General features: G+C 41.9%; 1 protein-coding gene and 1 long non-coding RNA gene across 3 annotated transcripts in view; both read right to left on the bottom strand.

Annotated features, from left to right (window-relative positions):
• The window catches only part of LOC100694955 (SRC kinase signaling inhibitor 1), a 138,236-nt gene that overhangs the window by 82,985 nt on the left and 28,761 nt on the right, over nucleotides 1-26,490 (bottom strand). Inside the window, 1 exon segment of the mRNA XM_025909674.1 lies at nucleotides 1,438-1,745. Coding sequence (XP_025765459.1) covers nucleotides 1,438-1,745 — 308 coding nt within the window.
• On the bottom strand, nucleotides 4,432-6,131 carry LOC112847657 (uncharacterized). 2 transcript variants are annotated; one of them, XR_003221323.1, is made up of 2 exons: nucleotides 5,876-6,131; nucleotides 4,432-4,704 (listed from the first exon to the last, which is right to left on the bottom strand). It is a non-coding gene; the product is annotated as an uncharacterized LOC112847657 (long non-coding RNA). The 2 variants fall into 2 exon arrangements; XR_003221322.1 differs by having other exon boundaries at nucleotides 4,432-4,773.

A 26,490-nucleotide genomic window follows, 5' to 3' on the forward strand; every position in this document is an offset into this window, starting at 1 on the left:
CATTTGCTGGGAGCAGACGCAGAGGATATCATCCTCTTTGCTTTTTGCAGACGATCCCGGCCTCCTGACTTCATCAAACGTGACCTCTAGCTTGCGCTGGGGCGATTTGGAGCAGCCAAGTGTGAAGCACATGGAAAGAGAATTAGCCCCTCTGAGTCTGAGCCGTGATTCTCCACTGGAAAGGGCTGGATTGCCCTCTCCTGCCTGGAGTATCTCTGGTTTACAAGTGAGAAGTGAGTGGAGCGGGACACTGACAGATGTATTTGCACAGCTTCTGCAGTGATGTGGATGCTGTATCAGTCTGCTGTGGTAATGAGAGGAAGTTGTGAAACACAAACAGCCATGTTCCTGCCCTCATCTATGGCCACTAGCTGTGCGTGCCAAAAGAGTAGGATCGTGGCAGAAATGAGCTTCCTCCAGAGGCTGTCTGAGCTCTCCCTTAGAGACAGGGTGAGCAACTCTTTCAGGAGAGTAGAGCTGCAACACCTCCTCATTGAAAGGAGCCAGTAGAGGTGGGTTAGAGCATACTAAGTGAAGTATACGACACTCCAGGTGAGATTATATCTGTAGGCTTGTTTAGAAACACTTGGGTGTCGATTTAATTTGTCCCCCACCAAGGCAGCAGAGCAAACCTTAACTGACCTCTTGTATAGTTTCATAACGGAGAAGGTAAAAATAAATATCTTATTTCTGTCTTCTGAATTTAAACACACCATCTCTGAGTAAAACGATTGGTAGATGGGATGGGCGGAGTTGAAAAGATCAAGTCATGTTTAAACTTGTTGATGGGTGGATTGATAAAGGGCTTTTATTAAAGTGACAGGGCAGTAAAATCTGGTTTCAGGTAGGTTTTGTTTATTTCAGAATTCTAGTTTTTATTTTTATAATTTGTTTTTTCCACAACTGGTTTATTTTCATTTTAGTTAACTCCAATAACCTCAGCTGTTGTCATTACTGACAAGACAGAAGCTCACAGTGAAAGCAAAGTGTCTACTGTCACTTAAAAAACCTGCCATTTGAGTTCCCTTCATAATTTTGTGTACGCACGCTGCCTTCTGTAGGTATTCTCACAGGACTGTTCGCTCGATTTCCTGACAAACTATAAAAGAAACCACATAAACTGCAGCCGACTGATTAGAAACAACTTCTTTCCGCCTGCTAAGATAAACAGTATGAGTCACGATGAAGGCGGTGTATCCTGCACCAATCGTCCTCAGGAGGATTGATGGAAACAGGAAAATAATCCTACCTTCTATTTTTATGGAAATTAGGAGTGAATGTGAGATATTTAGCTCATTATAAGTAGAATTAACAAGGATTAAAGTGCCAAGACCACCACTGCTGCAGTTATAATTACTCATGTCACAAAGGGAAATAGTCGTCCGCTCATTGTTTCTTTTTGGTTTGTTCACATCAGAGAGGAAAGTGTGAAAGTACCTGTCGGCCCGCAGCGGGGGAGCCCTGTGACATGCTGCTGGGGCTGTTGGAGTATTTGTTTTTCTGGAGGTCCATGATGGCATCTCGCTGACGCTCTATGTCAGCCTTGTGGATGCTGTTCAGGGCCTCCAGGCTCTTGGCGGCCACAGAGTTGTGCCGGCGGTCCAGCGAGGACGACGTGAAGCCCCCATTGCTGTTGTCAGGGAACCGTCGGGCCCCGCGGCCGCCAGTGGCAGCCAGGGTGTGGTAATCCCGGGGGAACTCGGCATCGCCGGCAGAGATCATGGGACCCTTTCTCTTCTCTCGACCTGCAGCCAAAAGATGGAGGGGAATTTAAAGAGTGAATGATGAGACACTGAAAAATGTCTTTGGTGACAAGATCATGTCTTACGATGAAATCTGAAAACAGTGGCATGATTTTCAGGCGCATGTGCAGCCATGTGCACCAGTACACACGATAAAGAAAAGCAGCTGCATGAGAGAGAGACTCACTTGATATTGGAGTCATTCCATCTCAGTTCATCAAGTTTTTAAAAATTTCCTGACCATCACAGATGTAGCTGAAAAAAATAATCATTAGCTCGTAATGATAATTAAAGCTAATGGGATTTTAAAATTTGGGGGGAATGACAATGGAATCTTTGTTTCATTCGGATTGAGAAGGCCATCTTTCCCAGGCAAGTCTGCGATGGTCAGGTGGGACCCATCGGATGAACTGGCACAGAGTCACCCCTTTACACCTGAGCAGATATTTGAACTCTGAGGTAAATAGCTGCTTAAAAAACAATGCAAAAGATTTAGCAACAAAATAGCAGTCAATACGCATTATGTCCGCTGTGTCATGTGGCGCACTCAACCACCTGTATGTTATCATTCATAAGGCTACTCTTGTCTCGCTTACTGAATTGCATTCATCAAAAAAAGTGTGGGAAGTTAATGTTTTAGATTCTTTCCGTCTGTCCCAACAGCAGATCAGTAAGAACTCCACAAATTTAAGGCCGTTTCTGTGTTTTATTGTTATTGCTCATGATTGTACTGCCGTCTTTCTTGGCATGCACACTCTAATGAAAGAGATTTTTAATTTTAATGTAATAAAATTAAATGTAATAAATGTAATTTGCTATTCCACCATTCGAGCTTTCATTCCATGAGTCTTATAAGACTCCAGTAGCATGTACTGTACATGTTGTTTATAGTCAGCTGGTAAAAGAATGGACAGGCAGATGTGCTTTAATCTGCTCACTGGACTGTGAGTGAATGAGGTGGTTAGCTCTGATATTACTGATCTAACTGTGTAAACATGCTGTAGTTAATAGTTTGGACCTTGAGGCTTGTCAGCAGTGAGTGTTAATGTGAGGGCCAACGATGCTACTGCTGTAACAGCCATAAAAACTCACTTTGTCCTTCAGCAACAGTATACAACAAAACACTGTCCTCCCCCCCCACACACACACACACACTGCTGTCGTTCTGTTACACAAACACACCTCAGGCAAAATACCCCGTGTGAAAACAGTGGGAACATCTGTCTATTCCAACAACTGCAACTGTCCCAGGAACCCAGAGGCAAGAGAAAAAACTGTCGAACAGCAAAATCTCTCGCTATCACATGACAGCAGCGCTGCCTCACACACATGTCAAAGTCTGTCAAGGAAACAGTGACATGAATGGGAATGAAGTCTCTGTGCATGGGGAACAGTTTAGTGCCCTCTTGTGACCACTGACGCATAAAGCACGGCTGGCCTCGTGGAGGTGATCCGTTACAGGCGCTGTCTGCATGAGTGAACAGGCTTAGTTTCATTATTTATGCACAAGTTATAAGGAGACACAGAAAGAAAAATAATGTGCAGGGAGAGGATAAGGAACAGGATACACTTGACTTACCAATGTGCTCAATGAGATTATGACGCGAACCACATGTTTTGAAATGTTTAGAAAGAGGATGAAGCAGAAATATTTCACTCTCCTACACAGTATATGCAGAAATAAAAGGTTCGTTTGTGGAAATTGTTTCTAATTCAACCCTCACTGCAAACCCTGTCAGAGTATGTCGTTTTTAGCTTTTGGTTTTGAGGTCTTGGCATTTTTTTGTGTCAAAGAAAATCATCAATCACATGAAAGAGGATGGAGGGAATATCTGCTAATAAATCAACAGAAGAATCCACTTGTTGGCAAAATTCCTTTAATGAAAGTCTTTGAATAACATTTAAAGAACTTTAGAACAAAACAGTTGAGGCTTCACTTAGATAGCTGCTGTTCTTCGAGGGTCGTACTGCACAACAAAAAGCAGCTGATGGTGAAGGGTTGAGGTGGGAGGTTCATCCCCAGGATGGACCCCTGATAAATGCACTATTGCAGTTTTGTGATGATTTACATAAAAGAAATAAGTAAAGGAAGCTCTGAGGATTATTTAAAGTTTTAAATTTGACTTAGTCATGGTCAGAAATAGAGAGATCATCAGTGAAACTTCAGAAATGTCAAAATTCTGCAGTAAAATAGCTGCTTGATGGTTATTTTGAAAATTCAAGCTGCTGATGGGGTTTTTTCTAATGAATGTCATCAGGATAAACTCTCAGATTTTGGTGCTTGTATCCACCTTTAAGGGACAGCAGCTATGTGCTGCACATGATGAAAGTCTAAAGTGTTTAAACCCTCTACAGAGAGAGAGAGGGAGACAGCAGCAGCACTGCAGGGGGATCTGATAAAACACAGCAAGGACGCTGACCCCGTGGTATTTGAATCAAATACAGAGTTTCAATCCGATCAGAGGTTATCTGTTGAGTTTTCAGCCACATCCTCTGACTTTATTCTGCAGCTAATGGGAGTGGGAGTGATGCATCGAGACACACAGGCACATAATGTACCAGCGGTAGACTACAAACAAACTGTAAATTACAGGCCCTGTAGTGTAGTGTTCGACGGCCGGAGCCTCTATGCATTATTGATCTGTCCCGTCGGGTCCTCTTATTGACCTGCCGAGCAGCACAGATGCACTAAAGCAAGACTTTTGACTTTATAAACTCAAAGTTAAGAAACTGTCATACAGCTTGAAGCTACAGATGCCCTTGCATGTATAATTTATGCTTATTTTATTAGAAATCCATCTAAAGCTGCATAATGATAGCGCCATGCTGAGTAAACACCACTCAGAAAGTTCCCATGGTGTTCAAAGTTCCACAGAGCTGGAAACGGTCGGGGTGTGCATCACCATGACTCGTCTGCATTCGCGCCTGTGAACCTGAAATGTTGCTGGTCTGTGGATTCAGCCTGGCAACAGAAATATTTGTAGCTGTACAGTCTGAAAGAAAAGCGTCCGAGGTGGTCACAGATGTAATTCTTCAGCAGCATACCGGCGTGTATCCATGGCAGGAAAGAAAAGAAGGTTATAAAACAGAGGGAGTGGGGGTGGGGGGGGATCAGGAGAGACGGAGGGAATGTCGAGACGGGGGCTTGTCACTTTAAATTATGTGAAGCCTTCTGCAAACACAATATGCAGTAAAGGGGGAGGTGGTGGGAGTTTGTATGTGGGGCAATGAGACGCTGTATCTTACCAGGCCGAGCACTGCTGGTCATCTGCTGCAATACCTGCTGGGATTTACTGTACAGTAACTGCAGCTGTAACAACTGTGTTACAGTGATGGTGCAACAACATCTGCCACACATTTCAGCGTGACTTATTCGGGGCGGCCATTTGGTGAAAATGTGAACTCGACATGCAAACAAATGCACACAATCACAACTGGGAGCTGCCCAGTAAAACCAGTGTTCAGCTGAGAGCAGTGGGCAATAATAGCTGACCCCTTTTCCAGTCATAAGATTCTCTTTTGTCCCAGTTTTATTCAGTTGTCTTTTATTTGTAAAATTTGATTTGTTTCCTCAATGAAGAAAAAAAGATGTGAAACGGTCTGATTGTGTGATTGTCGCGATTAGATTTGTTCCTCCGGAAAGAGTCTCAGTTTGATGACAATTGTGTTACAAAAGCAATCAACTCCAAACTAAGCTTTAATTATTTTTTCAATTCCTCCAAACTTCATTCTTTACAGATCAGGCCTGCTATAATATCAGGCCTGATCCGTAAAGCACCATATCAGATTTTTTAACCAAAGAACAAAAGCGAAGTGACTAAATCCACAAAATGTAGACACGAATCGGTGCTCAGAGTACAGCAGCACAGCTTAACAGCTAAAATTAGTTCAGACCAAGCAGCAACCTCCAGGGCTGAAAGTGAAGCTAGTGCTGCCAAAAAGTGCAGTTCCTCCAACGGCCATTGGAGGCTCCAAAAACGAGTCTCATGCTAACGTGTCCAAATTTACAGCAGAACAAACATGTTTAGAGCCTGCTGCAAGATAACCTTCCACAGAGGTGAAACGTGTTATTCCTTTATGACAGTGATACAGACCCCAAAGTACATTATCCAAACTGTATTTAGAGATCTCACCCTTTTAGCAGGTGTCCACATGCAGACAGTTGCAACCCATCGCTGTCTGCTAGGCCTCATCAACTGCTCTGAGTCACTGAACTGCACCTCTTGACTCTCTGCGTGTGTTTATTAGTTCATTACTCAGCACTGGTAAGCAGATATGTGGTCCAACTCTAAAAGTACAGTCCATAAAGCCAAAGCAATTCAACAGAAGTGAAACACAAGGAAACAGAGAAAGAACGCAAACAGACGCTGCAACAAGAGATAAATGAAAGACAACACCATTTATACTCCCACACTGAGGGCTAATCAACAGAATGAGACACAGCTCGGAGGAAATGAGATACAGGTGCACAAACAATAAAACCACAGGGGAGGAAGTAGAACTGGATACAAGACACAGACGGCAACTCACTATCAAAGTAAAACAGGAAGAAGGTAACAGAAACTAAACCAGGAAACTCAGATGCAAAAAATAAACTTGATACAGGGAAAAGACACAAAAAAGAAAACAGTGGGAAAGACTGAAGAAACTATTAAAGACTATTAACTGGAATTAAGAACTCAGAATGGCAAAATCACTGGACATCCCACATCTCATAAACGCAGTTTATGCACTCTGGTTAGTGCTAAATTATCTCAGATTAGGGATGTGAGAGAGAAATGATTTGGTTACCGATGCAGTACTTGGGACACCACCTCCAACTAGCCCTCAACAGATGGCTTCTCCCCCTCAAGGAGATGCAAAGATGTTGGGTGGAAGACAGTTGCAGAAACCTTATATTCCCACACCTCTACTCATTCCAGTGAAAGGTCCTGCTGGGAAAACGTAGGTTATCTAAATGTTACTACCACACACCTAACCATTGCCCAACACCACCCTGTGGTAACAGCCCTCCCTGATGGCAGGAAGTGCTCAGGAACGCCTCCAGAACAGGTCAAAGAGGCCAAAATTCTCCAAAATAACAGCCAACTGTGGAAAACATTTCCTTTTGTGTTTCCCTGAAGAAAATGTAATAGTTTTAATGCTATCATCTACATACATGAATGAGCCGCTTCATTAGGTACACCTGTTCAACTGCTCGCTAATGTAAGTATGTCACGAGCCAATCACACGACAGAAATTTGATGCATTTAGTTAGATGCATGAGTTCATTTTATTCAAATGGCCTCCACAGTCCCCAGACCTCAATCCAACAGAGCACCGTTGGTACGCAGAGGAATGAGAGATTCACATCACAGGTGTACAGCCGATTAATCTGCAACAACTGTGCAATGTTTTCATGTGAACATGGAATTTTTCCAGCACCTTGTTGAATCTGTGCTACAGAGAACAAAAGCAGCTCCAGAGACACCAGGGGGTCTCAAGATGTACCTAAAAAGTGTTGGGTGAATCTATTATTCAGAGGCATTTCCAAAGTTTCTATTTGGGTGATACAGTGGGGACTGAGTCAGGGGATCCCACAGGAAATCAGATAATTTGATCAGAAATAAATAAAACAGAGGATAAGCCTGACATTGAAAAGGTGGCCCTCCTTGGACATGCACCTGCATATATTAACTAAATTTATTCACCGGTGATGCACTAATTGAGCACCGTGTCTTGTTTTACCTGTAATGAGTGCTGGATTACATAATTCTTACATAACTGAATGAACTGTCGGCCCCTCTGAGCTCCTTCGACTGGTTTTGAAGTCCTGGCAAAACTTTGCCACCTCCTACCGATGACAGATTTTAATGGCTGACCTTTGCTCATCAGGTCTCTTTTTAAAAAAGCATCTCTGAACATGCTGACATTTTACTGCATCCTGATTTCAGGTGAATTTATTCCACTCCTCCCTGTAGTATCTCATTTGTTTAGTAAATTCAAGTAGGCAAATGTTCACATAAAACCCAGAGCAGCTCGTGTTACTTAAATCATAGCATTACTCATCCGTGTGTAAAGCAGCTACAGCCCTGCATGGTGTTTTTTCTCCTTAACTCCACCATGCTATTATTGCTCCTGGTGGTGGTTAATGGGCTGCCACCTCCTCCCAGCTTGCTACTGGCACCACCTCTGTTATTACGGCTCTTCAGCTGCTGTTGGTGCTACCAGTGCATCTGATGAATTGCCCGAAAAATTGTTTTATTTTACTCACATCGTTGAATCTTTAAAGTTGACACTGATGCCACTGTCATATTTCTACTTTGCTTGCATGGATGCAAACCCATGTACAAGCCCACTGAGGATCCCACTGAGTAATTCCAAGGAATTACCTCCATTTATCACAACCAAGCCTAAACTTGGACTCGACTATTCTGGCCTTCCATATCAAGATCATAAATCCCTCTGTCCCCTTAAACCATTAAATGTCTGTTTCATTCTCTACTGGATGCTAATAATGCAAACTCACAGAATAAGATGTTTGTTCCTCCCACACATGCTTATACAAAGTTGCCATGCTGACCTCTCTGCATGATTCATTCTTCTGTGTTCATTAGAGTTGAGAGGAGACTAAAAAGCTAGTGAATGATTGTGACTGGGCCACTGATGCCATATTTCAGCTGTCGGGAACACATTCCAAAACCTGCTCAAGGCTGCGTCCAAACATTTCTCATTATTAGCCTCTAAGTGTGTAAAAGTGTGTGTCAGCAGCACAGCACTGGCCACTGCTGGCCAAAGAGTCTGACAGAGGCCATTTGTTAGTTTTATGGTTTCATTGGGCGGAGGTCTAATCATTCGTACTCGTCTGGGCTTCACTCAGATTTACTTCAGATTATTTTTGCTCCCTGAATGTTGGATTTAGAAGCCGGAGTTTGTTACAGCAGTACAGGGTGATGACACTGCTGTGTGTAACAGCCCTCGCATTAACGATGAATCAGCAGTTGTAGTCTAACAGCGCGGTATGCAGTGAATCGGCTGCAAGACTGCAAAGAAAAATTCACCTCCAACCATGCATCCATCTATCAATACATCCATCTATCCATCCATCCATGTATCCAACCATGCATCCATGTATCCAACCATGCATCCATCTATCAATGCGTCCATCTATCATCCATCCTTCCATGCATCCATCCATCTATAGATCCATGCATCCATCCATCCATGCATCCTTCCATCCATGCATCCAACCATGCATCCATCCATCCATGTATCCATCCATGCATCCATCCATCTCTGCAGCTATTGTGGAGGAAGTAGTCTAAGCAGAGATGCCCATGCCTCTCTCTCTCTCCCCTCTGGCTCTTCTAGGTGGGGCACTGAGGCATAACCATGCCAGAGGCATCATCCCTCCAGCACGTCTCCAGGGTCTCTTCTCAGCTCGACATGCCCGAACATTACCTAAGAGGCATCCTAGCAAGATGCCCAAACTAATTTAACCTCCACGTTTCAGTGCAGAGGTGTAGCAGCTTATCACCACCACTGAGTTTCAGCTAAATGGAGAGGATAAGCACCCAGGTGTTCACCTGACAAATACAACTTCTCCTTTTTATTGGTGTATAAGGTACTTATTATAGAGTCAGAGAATGTTAAGAGTCACCTGCAGCAATGTAGGTTTGCCTCTTGTAACAGAGGACAACTTTATTAAATTATCATCAAAGAATTGACCCCAAAACCACAGTATAGGTCGGGAACTTTGTTTCTTCCCATTTTAACGCTCCAAAACGAAATAATCTCTAAACCACATTAGAGCATGTCAGGCCAAACATGCCCCCGACTGAAATATTCAGTACTCGGTTTGCTTATTAATATCACTTAAATATTTCCATCATGAACAGTGAATAACAGTTTATTAAGACTTCCTTCCTTCTCTCCGACTTTAATCAATTCTCCCTCATTTCTCTGCCCTCCTCCCAGTGACTCACTCATTTATTCATTCATCATTTTTACATAATCTCAATCAGACTCCAAGTATGAGCTATTGGAAGGATGCCACTGGCTGGAACCGAGTTCACTCTGTCTTTCTCTCTACTTCCCCATCATAAATTCACTACTCATCAGAGACCATTAATTACAGAGGAAGGCACTGTGGCAGGAACGAGTGCGAGGAAGAAGAAAAAAAGAACGAAACGGTGCTCCTCCATCCACAAATTATAATATCCAGTTCTCCGGGGCACTCGAAAATTAAAATAAAACCCAAACAAGATCAGAACGCAAACTCCAAGCAGGCTATAAATGGAACAAGCTCTGCCTTCGCTGAATACAAAATTTCTCCAAACTGTTGCCAGCAGCGAGGTGCTGCATTCAGGATCACAGGGAAGCCGCATGTGGCTGCGTGGAGCTTAAAAAGATGAGGTGATTGCCTCATACTTCTAACCTTAGAATCACCCGTATCAAGAACAGCCTGTGCCGTCCCTTTGGGTAAGATGTCCGCCTACATTTAACAGTGTTACTATTCTCAGATGTGCAATTACAGCAATTATTATCAGGAAAAGCAGTAGTATTCCTACTGTGGCAGAGCAGAGCATGTACCATGCAGCACAGGCACCCTGAGTTAACAATTTCAAGCTCTACCAGTCCCTGGCACTTTCTCTGACCTTGAGTTCAGCTTCCAGTTCACTCCTCAGAGTGTTTTATAATTTATTTACTAAAAAAAAAAGTTGGGCCATGTCTCAAAATAGCAGTTAAAATGTCTCCTACTATTACAGCCACCCATATTACAACCACACCACCACTGAGTCCAGCTTCATACAGCTGAGCAGCAAAACCTTTTGTCAGTTTTCAGACTAAATAGACCTGAAGGACACCTAACCCTGAACAGGACTGCTCTGTAAAGCCTCAGGCAACATCAGCTTTGACTGATTCTGTGATGAGCACAGATAGAGAAGGTAAGAGAGGCGAGACTGAAGGTTGAATATGGAGAAAACGCCAAAACACAAGAAATTGTTGCTTGTATGTCTAGAAAAAGGGATCAGTTCACGTGACTAGTGTTGCATGAGGATGATATTGCAAAATATACTACAAAAGGACAGTGAGTGCAGTGATCTCATTGATAACCTGCTTTTATAGTAAAATCTTTCCATGTAGGTCTTCTGGTTAATCGGCTGATAGTTTCAGATCTAATATGGCCTATACTGTCAACTGGCTTTTTATTACAGCTTTATCATTTGTATCACAGTAACTTTAACTTCTAGCTGATGTTGAAAATCACTGTGGGCAATAGTTTTACATTTCTAGTCACTTTTTCTATGTTTTCTGAGAATAAATAAAATATTCACATTGTAAGTTTCTGGTAAGATTCAACACAAAAACAGAAGAAATATGCTGTTAAATATTAAAAAAAAAAAAAAATGATGTCAGTGCAGAATGCCAGGTGAAGCTAGCATGTCACAAGTCAAACAAAATTATGCGCAGTCATTTGAGAGAGGAGTGGGTTGAGAAATCTTGGGAGGGAATATCAAGCAGTATTGTTACTTTAAATATTCATCCCTAACACATCCCTACCCTCCCAGCTGCACATGTGGCAGAGGTGAGGAGAACAGCAGCAACGCCACAGAATGGAAATCAACTGACAGGATACGTAGAAATTTCATGAAAAAGAAGTGACTGCTGTGGAGGTGGGTTGTAAAGTGGCTTGCAGCCTAAAGCAGATTAAATAGCATAATTTAAGTAAGATTTGCGAGCAGGACGTGAAGAACAGTATCAGCTGACCTGCCATAAGCTGAACTGCTACCCCAGCTAGCACCTGGATTTCTAGCGAATTAACATCCGTTTTATATATTTTCCCAGTTTCCCCATCTGGTGTGAACACTTGTGAATAAGTGAGGTGCAGAAAGTAGCAGAACAGATTCTGACCAATATTTACATAATGCACAAACATATTTCCTTAATATTTGTTGTGTGTAGTTATTTGCGTACTAGTTTATGCTCTGCTCAACTATGCATGGGTCAGCTGGTTGTTTTGTGTGTGATTTTCTGAATGTATGTATTGCCATAGACAATCTGCAGAGTGGATAAACAATGCAATGTTAAATAAATACAAAGCAGTGTTTGCAGTGCTTTAGTCTGCAGTTCCTGACAACAGCTGTGTTTCCCAACAACTGTGCCGCAGCACATAGGTGTGCTATGGAAGATTATCTGGCTTCACTTGATTGGTACTTTAAGCGACCGGCATGAGTAACGGGCTGAACAATTAAATTCTCTTCCACTAGAGGGCAGTACAACCGCTTGCTCCAATTAAATGGGTTGCCAACTGCCAGTAAAACAGAAGAAGACGAAGAAGAAATTGCATAATAGTCATGTTGCGAGTGAGACAAGGCAGTGCATAATAGCAATAGATAAATATTTGTAAAGAAAAAGTAGTCAATCTTGACCTGGGTCTTGGAGAAGATTCCGACCCAGATGAAGGCCCCAGCATGAGTAGTGGCCAAAAAAGGTATACTGGGGGACAAACCGAGCCAATTCTGCTATACCTGGTGCACGGGGAAAAATGATCAATATGCTTTTTGCCACATTTTTGTTTGGTGGTGTGCCGTGTGATTTTTCTAATGTGTGTGCCGTGGCTCGAAAAGGTTGGGAAACACTGGACGAATAGCATGACTACAAGTTTCCTGCCTGCCACTACAGGTGAGTGTGAGTTTTGTGTTCACAATTAACATTTTTTTTCTTGGCTAAAGGTGATATGTTATCCATGTTCTGCCATGCCACTTTCCTATAATATTAGTGCAGTGGGTCGCTGGGTTGATGAGACTGTTTTTTATTGTTATTATTTAATTTCAAAGGTGGACATTTGAAGAAGTTTGGAAGCGAATACAGTGAAAACACAACAGAAGTGCTAAAATGGATTCACCTGCACAGCATTTTTATCTCTTATAAAAACTACTAAAAATAGAAGTCATTTACACAAAAACCAGTCCTGCTTCATGTTTAAGAAGGAAATTTTACCAGTGTTGTCCTGAACAAGTAAACAAGCGTCTACTCTTACTCATAATTTCCTTTGCGTTTTTCTCTCCCTAGAAATGACTTTGTCAAGTCAGTTTTAGAAGTCTGACACTTTCATGAATATAATATGACATCTTTAACCCTTTGAAGAAATTTCTCTTGCATCAGCTCCTCTGGCATTTAAAGCAAGATAATCAATTATATCTAATAAATATTTATTAATATAACTTAGCCCTTATCCCACACTAAAGCAATTTAATGCTTGATTCAAAGTCATACATTTTAAAGTGGAAGTACAGTGGGAAACCCTCTGAGACAATATAGCTTTAGATTTTTTAATATATGTTTTAGAGCTTCGCAGCAGTTTATGTCAATAATTCCTAATGATGATGATGACATTAAATTATGTAAGAGCCTGATAAACGGCAGAAAATGTGAGGATCTGTAAGATTTTTGCTAAATTAAACTGAAATTTTTGCCCCCTTTTAGGGTATTTTTCCCAGCAGTAGCCGTGTAATGTGTTTACACTCAGACACCGTCGACTTACAGAATTGCAGTTTTATCTGTTGAGGCAGAGGTTGGCATTTCCCACGGTGGATTTGAATTCAAACACACAGGGGATTCGCAGGACAATGATGCAGCTGTAACACATTATGTAATTGTGTAGCTGTAGAAATCAGCAGCTGCTGCTAAAAAAACAAACCTGCAGTGTCTGTTTGCTTAGCCAATAAAAGCCGATTACATCGATTCTTTGCGCTTTGTTGTTGCGTGTTACCTTTAAATGATGACAGCACGTCGATAAAGATGTTTTAAAAGGTTCAGAGTTGATAAACAGGGTTTTCTCCACAGCCCAGCACTGCCTGTGTGTGTGTGGATAGCAGTCCAGCAGTACATCCTTAAGATAAACACTGCTGCACTCTGGTAACTCCGTGTCCTCTCCTCTGCTGAGAAAGCAAGTTCATCTCTTTGGCCTTTTGTCTTCTGTCTCCTCTGTCCACCTCCCTCGCCTCCTTTACCCCTCCCATTTCTATTCACAACATCAACTACTTCAAAACTCCATAAAATACAAATTTCAAAAGGGTGGACCAAAAATACTCAACTTGACCATTGTTGAAAAACCTGCATGAATCATACATGAGTAATAATGGTTGCTTCATTACTGGGGACCAGATCTGCAACCAGTTGCAGTCACTTACTGTCAGAGATGGGTGTAATCCGATTACTTTTTTCAAGTAGTGAGTAAAGTAAACCTTTTTCATATCACCATTGTCAAATTTTAGATAAATACAAGTTTCTAAATTTTACTCATTTCAAATTATTTAAATCTGCCTGTCTAATATACAGAGTTATACATGGTCTGGCGCCTCCACAAATGAGTGATTTTATTAAACAAAAGTCTAGCAGTGTTGCTGGGTCTCGACTGAGTCGAGCCACTGTTAGAGGTGATTGTGAACTGGCATTCAGGCGGACCACCTTTTCACAGAATTCTTTGTCATATCAGGCAGTGAGCTTCTGGAATAGTCTTCCACTGTCAGTGAGGGAGGTACTCCCCATCTTTAAGAGTCACTTAAAAGGCTGGCTGAGGGACACACAAACATGTGATCATGTTTAATTAATCATGCTTTATGTTGGACGTGAAAAAGAGTGTATTACAAAAAGGGAAACAACTATTAGTGTAATGGGTCAGTGCAATATCAGGACAGTCAGGGCATGTGCAGTACTGGGGTTTGTGCAATATAATTGATGTATTTCTGTTATTGTTATCTATATTGTCCTCTGTTGTCCACTCTTCTTGTCATTGTTTGTTCTAATATAATGTGGTCACTGTTTTTGTCCTTCTCACATAAGCTGTAAATAGTGTCTCTGTATGTTTTTACTAACCTGCCAGAGGGTCTGCAGATGAATAAAATAAATAAATAAATAAAATAAAGAAAGTAAGGGATTACTATTGCAAAAAAAGTAATTAGATTACTGTTACTGTCCCGTAAGCACGCTGCGTTAATGTGTTACTAAACTGTGATGTTGTTTGTGAGAATGTCTCATGGCAATGATGTGAGTGTGTGCGACGTGTGCAGATCAACAATGGATAATACATGAGAGTATGATATTAAGATGGCAATAAAGCATCAATGTGACAAAGCCAATCTGCTATCAGTCTGAAATTAGAGTCAAGTTGCATTTGATAATATGGAGATTACCTGTAAATGAAAGGTAGAAAAGGTAAAAAGAAAAAGCAGTATGCTCAAAATATATCTGCACATTTCTTCCCTGTAATCAAAACCCTGACAGGCTGTGAGTACAGCAAAGTTACAGTATTTCTACTCAAATCAGTGCAAACATCAAGTATTAGCCAATATTCACTTTGTTGGCTGCTATTGATCGATCACCAATGATGTCATTATCCAACAGCAGTTTGAGAAGCAGTCACGATTAACTAATCTGTACTGATTAGTGCTTGTGGAGATGGATATCAGAGCCTAATTTTAGTGTTCCAGAATTGATTTTTCATGTCTGATTTGCTGTGTTACCGTATGTCTGTGTGTGACATCTGTTCCATACTAGCCAGATGTTCATTGATGGTGATGAAGAGCTGAAAGAGCTCCACATTTCAAACATTGTTATCACCACGTGATACCTTCTAAACATAACTAAAATGTGAATGTACATTTCAGCGTTTTAAGGTCAACTACAGCAGACTAACTTTGAATAAAAGCAACTAAAAGCTGCCACACAATGAATAAAGTGTGTGAGCTGCACGTAATTCACTACAAACAACCATCTAACTTGCCTGCATGGCTAGTGTTTCAGAAAATGCAGTTACAAGCTGTGCTTTAAAACTTCTGTAATTAATACACATTCTCACAGAAAAATCCATCCATCCATTTTCTTAACCACTTATCCAATTCAAGGTCCCGAGGGGGGATGTGAGGTTGGGGAGACTATCACAGCTGACAAGGTGCACCCTGAGGGTTGTGATCACAGCGCTGTGATAGACAAATTGGGCCCAATGGGTCTTCAAAAACATCCTTGTCAGAACATCAACAACATCGCCGTCAATTTTGAAGCTCATCCAGCCGATCCTCGGAGATGCTGTATTTATGAGAAACGGCCATATAGTGTCTCCCATAGAATTAGACTCTATTTGTGTGAATGTGTGAAGGCACAGCCACACTTTTTTAGATTAGGAAATAACACTGTCATGTTTGTGGTTTTGTGTTTCTGGAGCTCTTGAAGTTGTGTTTAGTCTTTAGTTCTTGTCACCTTTGTTTTCTGGTCTCTGTTGAGGTTGATTCCTGCTTATTTTCAGATTATTTAGTTAATCCAACCTTCTCTGTATCCTCCTGTGTCTTCATCTCTGTTTGTGATTCCTCATTTTGTTGTTTCCTGGTTTATTTTGTGACTTGTTGTTCGCTGCGCCTCATTTTTAGGTTAACTTCCCCTTTTCAACTCATTATTTCAATGACTTCTGCTGTGTTTTCACCTGTTTTCTATCCCCTTTTTTCTTGCGTGTATTTATTGTCTGTGTCTTCCCTTGCCCTTTGTTGCATCATCCCTCGTGGTTGTGTATTTCCTTGTTCCATGTTTCCCTGGAGAGTCCTTATTTTTGGATCGTTTGTTCCTGCTCAGCTATTTTATGTTATTGTATTTTTGGAAGAGTTCAGCATTAAAGTTGTTTTTTGGAGTCTCCTGAGTCCTGCATTCGGGTCCACATCGTGCCTGTCACATATCTGAACCCTCACAGATAACATATATACCACAGTTGCCTTCCAGTAAGTTCCTCACCCTCTGCAGGAACTTACTGAACCATGATTTGGGCTTGCAGCCTTAGTGAGCCCAACACGACCAACCTGGTGATAAAGAAACAATAGAGGGGAAATTGCTGATTGCTGGAGCTGGTTAGCAGTGACTGAATAACTAAGACTGTAAAATCAATCACATCTTTGTCTAATTTAATCTAATAATCACCAAATAAACCAGGCGGCCAGCCCAAGTATAGTGAGAGTGCACGGAAACATGACGATAGCAGTTGGAAGCATCGGACCTTTTGCTTCTGAACATTTCTGAAAAGCTGTATCACATCAGAGAAGATTTCTGTGTCACTATAAAAGCACAGACAAATAATGTGCTTTGTTGCTGTTCACAGAAAGCTGATAGCCTAGTTACACTGCAAGTCTCTTATGTGTCCTTTTCAACATGGCAGGGTGTCATAAACTTGCTTTTATCGACTTCCAGAACACCGCCGGCCTCTTTGCCTTTCCACCAAAGACACGCCGTGCCCATCAGTCTCCTCGTTGCCGGCTTGGCTCTGACTACATCGCGATCCACGCCGCTGTGCTGTGTGCCACAGCCGGCGGGACGCTGGGATTGATGAAAATGAGGAACGAGGGCTTTGATAAAGGTACATTTATAGCACAAACAATCCGGCGCGGTGTTTCAGCGTGACATTTATCCACAGCTGACGTCGTTACACGGTCAGTAAACATTGACATTTATCAATGCATCAACATTAGCCTCGCACATACGTCGGCGTTTTCTTTTGGGTGTCGTCTCTGAAAATCAGAGCCAGCCAGGTCAGATGCTTCACCGAGAACAAACCAATCGGCAGATTTCTGAGCATCACTGGGGGTTAGATCTTAAATTTGATGATCCGTCTTCAAAGAGAATGGTAATTCAGGACAGTCTGTGGAAGAGGGGCGGGGACAGCTGAGGCTCAATCATCTCTCTGATCCTTTAACTGTGTATGCTGTATGTTCAGTGAGGCTGCTACTCGTTCCCCAAACTTCACACTCATGTCAGCTCATCCTGGTCAAAGTATCCAATTCTGGAGTCACTCAGTACATCAGTACACCATCACTCAGGATGGGGTCCATCCCAGCTGCCATTAAAGCAGGACGAGCGACCGCATGATGAGGATGTCAGATGAAAGAGCGAGTGTAGGTATGTGAGTGAGGTTATCAAGCGGCTACCTTCTATCACAGACAGATGATTGAATTCTGCCCCCAAAGACCAGACAGCTAATACACGTTCCTCTTTGGTTTCACCACCAAATTACTGCACCTACAGCAACACTCAGGCTTTACACCTTTCCCACTTCACAGACCAAACCACGGTCCGACGCCTGACATCAATTCCGACCCCAAGAGGAAGTCCTGGTAATTAGAAAGTGATATTTTTGGCTTGTCTGAGCCCAGGACACATCCTGAAGGTGAGTAATTGGTATCATTGAGTGAACAGTGGGACAGATGAGTCAGGGATCGAGATCTATTAGTGGCCACTAATCAGACTCACACTGGGCTCTGGGAGGCAGCCAGCTGGATGAGTGCTGGCTCGGCTTTGTGCTGTGTCACAGAGCAGGGAAAACAGAGGAGAGCAAAAGCACTGAACATAAATACCTACAAACACGAGGCACGCAAACGGTTAAGTCCTCCTATAATGGCAGTACTTTTTTTGTGCTCACGCTCGTTTTATCTGACTGTCACTCTTCTCGGTGTGAGGAAATCTCATTTAAAAAGGAAACTCTTCAGAATTAATGCATGCAACTCAAAACATCTGCAACTAGGGCAACCCTCGAGTCTTTGAAATCTGACGGGCATGATTCATTTATAAAATAAACACTGGGACAGAACATCAGCATCCCTGTGTATAAATATCAGTGACGGATCCAGACGACTCCCGCAACAAAGACCAAATAAAAGATTGTTCTTTTTAGCGTTTAGGTGGAGAGCAGAGAAAATAACCCACAGGCTCTTTTCAGACACAACGAGCTTTAACCAAGGAGTGTGCTAAATTAGGATGACTCACAATTAGAAACTATGCTGGCATCAGTTTGTATTGTATGAATGACAACTTCTGCTTAAAAATACTCAAATTCTTAATCAGAACAAAAGCTTTTTTTATGGAGAAAATCTACTAAGACTTTCTTACTTAAAGAGAAAGGCCTCCAGTCTATCCTTTGTAGACTAAAGATAAGAGAAGAAAGACACTGTATGCATATTTTACAACCCCGTGTAACATAGACATAAAGATCAATTAAAATAAAATAAGTCTCGTTAACAAAGTTAGACGTGCATCTGAGGTGCTGAGAGTTCAAACAGTCAAAATCCTTCAGAATAAAATTTAGTTCAGAGGGTTTGAACACTTTGGTTGAGGCTTTTAGGGGTAACAATTTTAGCAGCAGTTTAGCCTTCAAAGGAAATTATTAGATGATTAATGGATCTGACTGCCCGCTTCAAGCTGGCTCCAAAAGCGAGTCAATCCACTTCCACTCCCAAGTTAATGGTTTTGATCTTTATGGCTAATTTCACCCTTCATGACAAATGCACAGAGACTAAAGTCTGCCGCTTAACTTCTATCATGACTTCAAATTATGCAATGTGAGGGGCGTGGCCACTTTCTGTGATGGGTGGGAGTCGATAGCTGAGGTTGCTATAGTTAAAAAAACTATGAGTGAAAAGAACCCTTTCGTTTAATAAAAATCTGTTTAAATCTTCCCCCTGAGAAATGCCACCCATACGAAAAACAAACTGAAGGAAGCAAATCCACTGTGGCAACCAAACAAAGTAAAACTGAACTGACGTAGAAGCTCATCTGACTCAACAGATCCAACACATTTCACAAGCTATCGACTTTGACTTCAGTGAAGACCCATTAGGTGATAACTGTGTGTGAGTTTCACTAAACAACTTCACTGCTTGAGGAGGATTTTTATGAATTGTTGAAGGACAGACAGACATCAAATATCAAAGCGTGAGCTCGCTGGTCTTTGGGCTGGATTAAAATCAAAGCTAAATAAAAGTAAAAACTATAACAGCTAAGAGCCAACTGCATCTCATTTGTAACAAAACTAACCTAAAATCGACTCTCTGTGCCCATAATTATATCAAAAGATCACATATGGGCGTCTGCGTAGTATGAACCAAGCCTGCTAGCATTAGCTGATAAATTAGCACTCCACCTTTTTGTCCAAACATGGCAACTTATTGCGCCCAAAAAAACACAAACAGTCAAAAATGTTACGCATGAGGCTTCAAGACAAAAGTTTGATCGTTAATAGGTAACAGCGTGATAGCTATGCGCATCTTTTACATACAGTTTGTGGATCTGATTTAGATTAACGCATCAACACCGAGCTGTTTGGGAGTATTGTTGAACAGATGTGCCTAATAAAAAGGCTGGTGAGTGTACATTTATCCTGTCCATGTCCCACCGACAGTGGTTCTATTCCCCAACAGTGGACCCCAAGCTGGTTTGACCCAGCTCTTGTTGGCTTATTATTGTGCGTAATGTACTCCTTAAATTTAGACAGGAGGAGGAGTCCCGAGTGTTTTCCTCATGCAGGTGACCATATTGAGAAACACTTTAAAATGTCTCAACTAGAACACTGAAACATGCAGTTTGATTTGTCAGAATGTGGAATACGAGACATCTTTTTGGTGTAGCGGTTGAGACACAACACCAAATATCGTCAGAACATTTTCCCTGCCAAAGCTCAATTCCTCGGAGGCTCTCTATCCCTACACTGTCAAAAAAATACAGAACCATGTCTATGAGCTAGTTGAAGGTTTATTTTAATTTGTAGTTCATAACCAGATGGTGCTCTTTATAAAAGTACTTTACTGAAAACGATCCTCTCCCGGTACGGCATCTAAAAATATGCTCTGCCTGCAGATGGTGCACAAGCATGATCTGCACATGAGCAGCCTCCTAACTGGCAACATGTTACATCAATGGCCATAAGTCAACCGGTGTGGAGAAAGTGGAGTCAGCCAGGCAATTAGCAAGACTGATGTGCTCTGAGGAAAAGTGAAGTAGGAGGGAAATCCACTAAGCTGAGGAGGCCATTTCAAAGGAGTCAGTCTGTGTGCAGTAATGTCTGCATCTGCCTGCCTGCCAGTCTACATATGCATATTTTTGAATTTCAAAGCTCACAGTCGCTGATAATGAGGTAAATGCCAGCCAGACGTATACAAATATTAGTCAAATCCAGAAATAACCACATGAAAAAACATCCACCAACTCATCCTGACACTTGGTTTTACCTGGTGAGACAGAACGTCTTCCATCTGTCTACCAAAACGAAACCCAAAGTACTTATTTTAAACCTGTACAGGCAGTGTAAAAGGGATGGAAGTAGCGATGTTTTTCTTTAATGGCCAGCAGGGGGCATCGTCTCTAGTTGCAAAAAAGCTTCGGACCGTGTAGAAGCGAGTGGAAATACACCCATCACCGCTCATCACTGTCACCTCCCTAAACATATTCCTGAATGTTTTTGGGCTCAACTGCTAGTTTTAAGTTTTATGAGGTTATTTTTGTTGGTTATGACCATTTTTTAAGTCAGACAGGAGGACAAATGGTGTAGTTGTTATGCTTTGAGCATGCAGCGCTTCATCATCACCTGACAGCAAAAACATTCAGCTCCATGCTTTCTAACAGGATTTCACTTGTTGTTCCACCGGGTGTGTATGTGCGTTTGTCACTGTAGGACTCTGCTGTGCATGGGGAGGGTACAATGAAGAGTGCAGGAGAGACAGATGAGATGTTTCATGAATATATAAAAACAGAAGGCGTTAGTCAAACTGTAACCCTCGAGGAAGAAAGTCAAGAGCCAGGCAAATGTTATGACTTAATACTGTTTGAGCTATTCTGCTGATATCCACCCACTTATGGCCACTAATTATGGCGGCTACATGATTCATTGTTGTCTGTGAGCGAGACTCTCCTGCTGGTTACTTTTTCTTTATTGTATGGGAAAAGAATTCCCACAGCAGCCGCAGCAGCAGCAGCAGTCGTAGCTCACTTGTGTTTTTTGTGTTGGGGCTACACATTATGCATTATAGAGAGTGGATATTCCACAGTGCACATTAACCCCATCTACACATCATGTCGACGACAGCATATCTTACTGGACACATGGGGACAATAGGACAATCACACTATGACAAAGATTGCCCAATCCCAGCAAGTGAATCAGGGAAGAAGAAAAAAAAAAAAACACCATTTCATGAACTGAAAAATCCAAACTGGTCTCACTTTACCATTTCAAACCCCCACAATGATTCAGTTCAGTGGCCTTGCAGCTCTCTTTCAGCTTCACTAATGCAGGCAGCCTCAGACAGACTGCAGTCTACCTCCGTCTCTGCTCGTTATCCCTGATCTCCTCCATGCTGTTCATGTCCCCCGTCTCCACTTAGCCCTCGGCGTGCGAGGCTGACAGCTCAGTGGGCTCGGAGCCAGGGCCGATCATAGTGTCTGCTCCAGGTCAGCCTCCCTGTGGATATAGGGGCAACAACACCCTGACGGTCTGTCTAACAGGAGGCCGTGCCCCGGTGGCTCGGTGGGTCATGTTCCTGGAGCACTGTGGGTGTCGCCTCCGACTTTCTTTCTTACACATTCGATGAGGTAGAGCTAATGACTGAAACCCAACAGATGCTCGACTGGCAACTGAGCATGTCCACAAGCAGCAGCTACTTCTGCACAGGAGCTGCATGGCTAAAGGCTTCAGTAATGTCTACATTGATTGGTGCTCGGTGCTTAGGCATCAATTACATAGCTGTCTGGAAGCGAGGCACTCACAGGTGATTGTGTAAATCAGAGCGGGAATCATATTGAACTGTGGAGTGTCTGCATCAGTTCAGTGTCAGCACAGTGACTTTTCACCATGAGATAAAGTCTTCCTCAAGACTGAAGTTTTTAATCAAACTTCACTCAAGCAGTTTTTGTTTTTCTGCGATTATTTTCAGCTGAGGAACAAAGCACAGTTGGTGCACTACTGCAGAGGCGTTTCCGGGACATTTTAAACGAGTAACTCAATGAGGAGGTGCCCGATGGAAATGAGAATATTTGATCAAAACAGATACAGTGCAGACAGCTGGTGTAGAAAACATTAGGTAAGATTTGGGGTTTTATGTGCAGCTCGTGGCCTCATACAGATGTATTATAGGAAAAGCGGCACTGCCCAGAGAGTTTAAAGATCACGTTGTATTAGTAACTATTTTATAAAGTGCGCAAGAAGTATTTAAACCTTTTATGTAAAGTAAAAGACATATTCTTAAAGCAACAGCACTTTTTATTACATACGTGATCATAATGATTATTTTATTCATGTGTTTTTCACTTTAATGTTCCTTCTAGATGACTAGATATTCTTCTCATAACAATACAGGATCATATATCAGTGGATTTATTTTAAATTGTGCAAAATAGGAAGTAAATAAAGTTGTTTTTTTTAAATAACTGATATCTAGTATTTCTTCTTCTGGGCTGGGGGAGAGTATTTACCTCGAGCTAGGGTATTCAAATATCTGAGGGTCGTGTTTACGAGTGAGGAAGGTGGTTTGGTGATGCATTCACAGTAGCACAAAGCTCCAAGTTTAATGATTGGATGTGGGTAGTGACTGAAAGAATAAGACTGCAGATCCAGCCACGGACATCAGCCTTCTGCAAGGAAGGGTGAGGAACTTAGATATCTGGAGGGGCTCCAAGACAAGTTTCTGCACCTTTGTGTCAAAAAGTTGGCATAGATGTAGCTCTTGGGAGGATTTTCAAACATGTACAACTAGGAGGAAACTCAGGGATAGACCCAGAAATTGCTGCAGAGATTAACATCTCCTCCGACCTATGAACACCTCAGGATCCTCCAGGAGGAAGTGGAGCACACTGCTTAGCCTTCTACCACCACGACCAGATAAACAGAAGAAGCATGATGGATGGGTGGATGGATCGAATAGTACAAGTAGAAGTCAGCAGTATAGGATGAATAAGGAGTTGAGAAAATAGACAAATGGACATTGAAAGTGTTCTGTGGTAAAGTACTTCAATGAAAGCATTAAGTTACATTCCACCACTCTTCTTTTCCATGCTTTCAATCAATGACATTAGGCAATTTAAGATTACTCTACTCCAATGCACCCCCTCTGGAAACGCCCCCACTGATGAATATTTCAGCAACAGTGTAGTGTAGTTTGGGCTTGAGCTGGCAAAGTCATAAAACCTGCATCTATAGAATCACCAGTCAAAGTGTATTAGGTCCTTTTAAAATCCTCTTCCCGTAGAAGTTGTACTTCTACAACTATCTTTGCTGTTGAAGAATTTTCTGTAGATTGTGGTTGAAGGTTCAGGAATGCTGTGGCTTCTGCCACCTAACCTAGTTTTCCAGGTATGCAGTAGATCAAGCCACTTTAGGCTGACATTAAAGCAACTGTTGGTTTTAAAAGACAGACTTTGGCCAAATGTATCATAAACTTTATCTTTGTCAACTGACGCTCCTCTATAAGTTGTTTTAAAGGTTGGCAATATGGTTAGTGATTATAATCCATGTGCTCACACGATCACAATATTATTTGAGAGCGTGGTCTTCCACACAAAAAGCCTGCCTGAAGTCTGAAGACACAGCTCCCAAGCACATCATGTTTTTACTCTGAAGGTTCTGCCTTCTTCTGTGTGAAAACTCAAAATGTGCAGGCTCTCAGCAACTAATTGTGCCACATCCAATCATGCTTTTGTGCAGTTATCTAAGCATAGGCATTTTCAGACAGCAAAGACATTCATTTTTTGTTGATTTATTTATTTAATCATGTGAACAAGTACACCTACATTTCAGTGACAGGATTATTGTTGATTATGTCCCTGGAAAATGTGGGTCCTGGTATTCAGTCAAATGTTACTACAGACCAACACACAGCCCCTCAGCAGTGCCACTGGGTGGAGAGTTGGCCCATGCAGTGGTTTAATATCGTGGCTAATCTGAGTCTGCCAAATTAAGGTCATCCATGACACACGATCATCAGATCATCAGATCAACTACTAGTAAATCAAAGTTCCTGCATTTCTTTTACGTTTTGGAATTATTACCTTTGTTTAAAAGCAGTCTAGTTGTTGCGGCTGTCAACCGAGGTCATTGCAGAATACATGAAAAACAGATTTGTTTGTGTGTAATTTAAAAGTTTCAACAATTTCCAGTGATTGCTGAAGAGACCTCAGTATGTAGGTATGTTAGTCCAGTGTTTCCCAGGTGACAGATTTATATAGGCACGCATGCTTAAAATAGTCATGAAAGTCTGAATTTGCACAAATGTTTTCTGTACTTTGTGACAAATCATAGTGTACAATACAGGAAGTCTGTCTGTCTGCTTGCTTTTCTTTCTACACCAACTCCTACAATATCAAGGGCTGAACAACCAAAAATGGCAATTAAGGTTCTTATCTATATCTAGGCAACATTGTCATGTTGCCTAGCAACCACAAATCAACAGAGTCAAATTACCCATATTTAGAAAGAATTCACGTAATACCTTAAAAATATATCATTTTTATTTCACTTCTTATAGCTACAAAACTTACACTATATGACAACACCCTCAGGTTGCCTAGCAACCACCTAGCAATATATATGACCTGTTTTTTTTGCCGCATGCACCTACAACACCTTATGAAAGCAACCTATCATTTAAAATCCATGACAATAAGATTTTTTTTTATATCAACAAACCTGAATTATACATGACATATTATAATGTCACCAAGTTGCCTAGCAACCACCTGGCAATGGGCAATGCCCATTTATGCAACTATAGCACCTTTTAAAAGCATTATATCATTTTCATTTCACATCCAACAGCACAATCAGCTGGATGACATTGAGGATCACTCCAGTAGCATCAGAGGGAGGTTAAGCTTAGCAAACTGATTGACAGTCGCCAAATACACCTGGGCAGCCGCTCAAGTTGAGTGTATGCGTGGGAAATGGTCAACGGCGCGGTAAGTCCATACTTTCCTCAAACATGCTGCTGCCTTCACTTCAGACTGCATTACTAATTGTGTGTTAAATGGCAGCCGTGCAGCTCCGGCGTGTGTGGTGGGAGTGTGGGCCCCTGTTTGTGCTCTAAGTTCCCACAGCCTCATTGAACATATGTTTGGCAATTCCCACTCAAACTTTTTTATGCACTCGTGGTTTTGTCAGTGAATCGTTTCACAGCCTCATGTGTTTAAAACCAAAAAAAGAACAATCTGACGCTACTGTACGTGGTGATAAAGTGAGGTTTTTCCCTGTTGTTGCAGAGAGAAAAAATAAATAAATTTAACACCTCTGACAGAGTGTGAGGTCATCCTGCGTTTGTGCGTGAGTCTGTGAGAATCTGTAAGACTGAGAACACCACGGGCCAGTTTACAGTAAACCATCAGAGCCATCTGAGTCAGAATCAGCGCACGCAGAGAATGAAGAAAGTGAAACATGTTGAGATTTTTTTTTGAACTGCAGTTTTTAGCAAAGCTGTGATTTAATTTTAATACCAAGTGTTTCATAACCCCTGAACACAAAGAAGAATTGCAGCTGTTTGAAAAGCTCCATCCGAACACGAGGATTTGTTTCTGATCTTGCAGCTATTTGTCAGACAGCCCTGACTCTCTGCTAAGTGCTACAGATCAAAGAAATCAGAAGGAAAGCGTCAGCAATGACTCAGATTAAAACTTCATTCGCTTTGCCTTTTCCTCTCCAGGCCAGCGCAACTCCATTCCAAAATATTCCAACAAGAAAAAGGCCCCTGCAGTCTCGAGATGTACGAGGCTGATCTCGAAACCAGCATCAAAGTGAATTCTGAAGCCCCGTGCTCTGAGTCACCAGAAAAGAAAAATAAAAACAGAGTGCTACATCCACTTCAAAAAGCTGAAGTCAAACTGGGAGTCAGAGGTGTTGCTCTCGTGAGGGTTGGTGCGCAAACTCGACACACCTCACAGAGGCAAAAGCGAAAAAGGAAATCTCTCAGATGAATCC

Source organism: Oreochromis niloticus, linkage group LG8 (genome assembly GCF_001858045.2).
Source record: "Oreochromis niloticus isolate F11D_XX linkage group LG8, O_niloticus_UMD_NMBU, whole genome shotgun sequence".
NCBI classification, from domain to species: Eukaryota; Metazoa; Chordata; class Actinopteri; order Cichliformes; family Cichlidae; genus Oreochromis; species Oreochromis niloticus.